Below are 5,517 nucleotides of genomic sequence, written 5' to 3' on the forward strand. Positions count from 1 at the left end.
ATTCACTCTTACAAGAGTTTTGTTCTTAATTTTTGAATTATACATTTTGTTTAGAGAGAGTTCATTCCAGGGTGTTTCGAAAACCAAGACCTTGAGACTTCAGAGTGGTTTTCAATTGAGTGTCGAAAGTAATTAGTGAATTACTTTGGTTTATGATTACTTCACTCAGTGATTGGTTCAAAGTTCTCGCGCAATTTTTTTAACCAATGATTGGTTTACTGGATTGTCTCCGACCTTTTTGATTGGCCAAAGTAATTACTTTGGTTTTGGTTTTACGGCACGGGACGTAGTCCCTGGTGTTGTGGTCTAACCTAAGCTGGACGGGGGCATCTTTCACTTCCATAAAAATTAATTGTAAACTGCGTAACAAGCAGTCTGGCTAAAGTCCCCCACAAAAGTATTGTAAAATTAGTCCTGAAAAGCCCCGTGGGGGAGAGACTAATAGCAAATCATTGTATCTCATTGTAATTGAAAACTGCTCTAAGACCCTAAAACCCCGAAAACTCGAAATAACCCAAAACCCTAAATTTGGCTAACCCTAGGCCGGGTCTTAGCTTTCGTACTACGAAAACTAAGACCAGGGGGTCTTATGTCTTAGGTCTTAGTTTTCAAGGCTCTTTAACCCATTGACGCCCAGGGGTTCCCCATTGACGAGTAAAATCGTTTGGCGTTAGACAGAGTAAAATACTAAGTCTGGCAGGTTTAGGCCGGTTTAGACGTCAACGGGTTAATAGTTTTCGTAGCACCTGCCGGACATCTTCATTTCCTGTCGGATGTATAATTATATTGGCCCTGTATATGTTGACAGTGAAAATTACAGGAAGGGAACGTGGGAAAACTTACCGCTAGTCAGAGATTTGGGCACTGGATGTTATCTCCATACATCGTTTAATTTAAACAGGCACAACGCCATGACACGCTTGAATGTTGTGTGGCCTAAAAACAAAAACAGTGGCAGCCGTCGACGCCTACTTATTGTCACAGAAACTAAAAATAGGATCTTTCAAATGGTAGGCTCCACTATAAATGTGATACTGCTTCCGGTTTCAAAACAAGTCCATGTCGCCGTAAGTCACACAAACAAAAAACAGTGGTACTGGCTATGGGGGTGTGGAGAATGACAGGGAATTTTCTAGTTTATAATTTATAATGGAACTGTTAAAGTAGTTAGAGCTTCTCCTATGACATGTTTTGTTTCTGTTCATCTCGCTTTATTCGCTCTTATTTCGTACTTTCAAACTTTTGGAGTTTAAGGAATTTAATAAAACAATAATTATTATTCCATTCGCGCTTCTTGGATACATGTATGAGACTGGTGATAGCCAACGCACGTTCATGGAATAATTGTTAATTATCATCATGAAGTGTCAACCAAACTCCAGTCCTCAAGTAAAGATACCAGAAAGAAGGCTTAAACTCTTACTCTTACCTTATCATCGCCAGAAAAGGGGAAGCAAGTGCTTAGACTTAAAGGAGATGGATGTTGGCTATCAAAATTAGGCGTGCTTCTAATTACATGCATTTCTGGACATAAGTGGGGTTATCCAGTGTTTAGGGTGCTGGATTAGGGGAGCAAACACTCAACGCAGTCACGAAAGCACTTGACTTCCACCCATGTCGTGTGTGACTCAGGTCTGCTTCCCAGAATCAATGTCATATAGGGGTTGACTCCAAGAGGTTTTTCACCAGGTAATCTGGTTTTTCTCTCCAATTTACCATTTGATTTGATTTACTTTATGGTCGTTTGATTTGATTGAATTCTTCCCAATTATTACAGGACATGAATTAGCTAGGTGACAAAGAAACTTAAATATTTAGTTATTAGTAATTCTATGATGATGTTGATAATGATCACAATCATCATCATCATTGTCACAATAATCATCATAATTCTTATTATTCTTATTACGAGGCTACTGTGAAATCAATTGATTAGTCACCAAATTAGGCCAAAAACTGTTGATACTACATGTAAGTGATGTAAAATACATGCACTCCTTTCATCATTTTTTCAGTGACTAAAACTCCTAGGCTTATTAACGTATTATGACTTCAATCAGTTTTCTTTATTACTCAAGCCTCTAAACTGACAAGTTATGTAAATTCCTTGTAGGCAGCCTCTCTTGCATGTACCCCAGCTTTGTCAATTTGTGTAGTGGGTAGTCCTAGTATGGGACTTTGTGACCCCCATTACATGCATGTGGCCTGTTGAATGTCAGTGAAGGGTCACCATAAGATCCTTAAGAATACCAAACTTCCTCAAAATTTATTTCAAAGTTACTTATCATTTTTTGTTATCTTTTTAGTGATAACTGAGATTGCAGCACAAAAAAGATGCCAAGGTTGGTTTTGCACAAGAGGAGCTGTGTTGTCAACAAGAATTCTTGGTGCAAAGAAGGGAGGAGTTGTGGTAAGGAACGACAAAATTTAAGAAGCCATGTAAGGGATCTTGCTGGAGATAAGCCTAATGAATGCAAGCAGGGTGACAAGGGCTTTAGTGAAGCTATAAAATCAAGTAGAATCCATACTGGAGAAAGGCCATATAAATGCAAACAATGTGGCATGTGGTTTAGTGGAGGAGGAATGAATGCTTCTAGTGAAGCAGGATCTCTAAGAAAACATGAAAGAATCCACACTGGAGAAAAGCCTTATGAATGCAAACAGTGTGTTAAGTGTTTCAGTCAAGGAGGAAACTTAAGGAGGCATGAAAGAACACATGCTAGAGAAGAGCTTTATGAATGCAAACAGTGTAGCAAGTGCTTTAGAAATGTAGTACATCTAAGGGAACATGAAAGAATTCACACTGTGGTAAAGCCTTATGAGTGCAAACAGTGTGGCAAGTGTTTCAGTCAAGGAAAAAATTTAAGGAGTCATGAAAGAACACATACTGGAGAAAAGCCTTATGAGTGCAAACAGTGTGGCAAATGCTTTATACAGAAACGAACTCTGAGAAGACATGAGAGAACCCATACTGGAGAAAAGCCTTACAAATGTAAACAGTGTGGCAAGTGTTTTAGTGAATCAGGATCTCTGAAAAGACATGAAAGAATCCACACTGGAGAAAAGCCTTATGAATGCAAACAGTGTGGGAAGTGTTTTAGAGATGCAGGACATCTAAGGGAGCATGAAAGAATCCACACTGGAGAAAAGCCTTATGAATGCAAACAGTGTAGCAAGTGCTTTAGAAATGTAGTACATCTAAGGGAACATGAAAGAACACATACTGGAGAAAAGCCTTATGAGTGCAAACAGTGTGGCAAATGCTTTATACAGAAACAAACTCTGAGAAGACATGAGGGAACCCATACTGGAGAAAAGCCTCACAATTGTAAACAGTGTGGCAAGTGTTTTAGTGAATCAGGATCTCTGAAAAGACATGAAAGAATCCACACTGGAGAAAAGCCTTATGACTGCAAACAGTGTGGGAAGTGTTTTAGAGATGCAGGACATCTAAGGGAGCATGAAAGAATCCACACTGGAGAAAAGCCTTATGAATGCAAACAGTGTGGGAAGTGTTTTAGAGATACAGGACATCTAAGGGAGCATGAAAGAATCCACACTGGAGAAAAGCCTTTTGAATGCAAACAGTGTGGTAAGTGTTTCAGTTTTGGAGGAAGTCTAAGGAGACACGAAAGGACTCATACTGGAGAAAAGCCTTATGATTGCAAACAGTGTGGCAAGTGTTTTTGCCAAGAATTTTCTCTAAGGAGACATGAAAAAACCCACACTGGAGATTCGATGAAAGAGCGTGGTTTAAACCACCATGAAAAGCATAGTTGTTGGATTTGCCAGGAGGAGTTGAGCAGCGAGCCTGTTCTTCTTGAACATTACCAAAATCATATGAAGTTGGAGGAGCCTTCGATCTGAATTGGTTTGGTGGCTTTTAGTTTGAGATATTCCAACCTAATTTAAAATTGATCAGGGATGGAATTATCTCAATGAAATGTAGAAATGGAGGACTTGAATGCTCGGTGCTCTGACCTCAACTTTGAAGCTTTCGTTGGACATTGCTACCCCTGCATCATTCACACTGATTGTTAGAGGGGAATTTCGAGTGTAAAAGCTATGTATGCCGTTTTCATGTTATCGATGCGTCTTTGTAATTTGTCATTTTAAAGAAACTGACTTTGGAAAACTTTGGTGAAAGAATTCTTTTTTATTTGTTTTTTAAATCATGGTCAGTGAAGAGTTCTTTAGGGATTTTTCTCTCGATTGCTTTGGTTATATATTTATTTATTTGTTAATTCTTCATTCAGAAGAAATAATAAAACAAGCAAATTAGAGACGACAAAACCAGAAGGAAGAAAAGAAACCTCTGAAGAACCTCCAACTAGCTGAAATCCCACGATAATATTTATTTAATGACAATTCTGATATTACAATTGTCTTATTGATGGTTAAAGAAAATGAAAAGAATTCACTCTTGTATGTGGATAAAGATATGGCCGTTCATACTGTTAATTACTGGGTTGCCTTATAAGGCAAACCCAGTCGAGGTCTTCGTTTAGTTTGTTTGTTTTCTTTTTTTTCTTTTTTTTAGTTTTTTTTTTTTCCGTGTCGGTAAAAGTCTTGCCTGTCACTCCCCTGGTAAGTGGTGTCTTTGTGTATAGAGCCTTCTGGGCGTATTTTCTTAGGATCGAGAGGGTAGTGGAACTGCGTAGATTTCTCTGGTGGACACAGTAGAATCATTAACTTAGCCTGCAATGGCGTCGAAAGTCATGCAACGCGAATGGCGTTTTAGTGGATCCTTAAACAAAATATACCCTTATGGAGCTCAATAATGGAAAGTCAGTTGGATAAACTAGGCATGAATCTCAAAAGCGACGAGTACTGGACCTCGACAACAATCTATCGCCCGTCGAGACGAAATCAAAGTGAGCAGTATTTACCTGAAGTACATGGTAATTTGACACAATTGAGTTTCTTGTCTTCACGCACGCAATGAAATAGGAAGAGGTTTTCGCCTCTAAGAGCAAATATGTTGTTTGTTTCAATAAAATTTTCGCTGGAAAAGGATTCTGTGGTATTTTCTGCCTTTGTGAATTATAATATCATGTTGTGTATTGAATTTTCGAGCTTAAGGTTGAAATGTGATATGGGAGAAGTTTTTTAGTATTGCTCTGTAAGCAGGAAGGGTTCACAGGCCTGTTGGAAGCGTGCTTGAGTTTCAACAAAATGAGCCCCAAAATCAGTGAAAACTTGTGACGCAGATGAATAATAACGTAGCTGCTATTTCCAAAATGATGGAATTACCTGGTGATAAATAAAGTCGTACGTGTCTTGGAGAGTAAATTTTGACTTTGCATAAATAAGAGTTGGGCGATTGTGATCTTTGTTTTGACTTCGCTCATTTCATTGTCAAACTTTTTAACACTTGACAGAAAAAGAAACTTACAAAAACCCGGTATCTTGCCATCATTTGACACAGATGCTTCACTGTTTGGCGAGTAAACATACAGCGGTAACTTAATCACGGCGCCCGCTGAATTCCGGCCGAGTCACTTTCGATTTTGCAAT

General features: G+C 38.7%; 1 protein-coding gene across 1 annotated transcript in view; it reads left to right on the forward strand.

Annotated features, from left to right (window-relative positions):
* Positions 1-5,230, forward strand: part of LOC137968324 (zinc finger protein 721-like) — a 23,695-nt gene extending 18,465 nt beyond the window's left edge. Inside the window, exon 3 of the mRNA XM_068814924.1 lies at positions 2,318-5,230. Coding sequence (XP_068671025.1) covers positions 2,318-3,867 — 1,550 coding nt within the window. The 3' untranslated portion in view covers positions 3,868-5,230. The remainder of the gene's footprint in view (positions 1-2,317) is intronic.
* Positions 5,231-5,517: the final 287 nt, after the last annotated feature.

Source organism: Montipora foliosa, chromosome 8, assembly GCF_036669935.1.
Source record: "Montipora foliosa isolate CH-2021 chromosome 8, ASM3666993v2, whole genome shotgun sequence".
Taxonomy (NCBI): Eukaryota; Metazoa; Cnidaria; class Anthozoa; order Scleractinia; family Acroporidae; genus Montipora; species Montipora foliosa.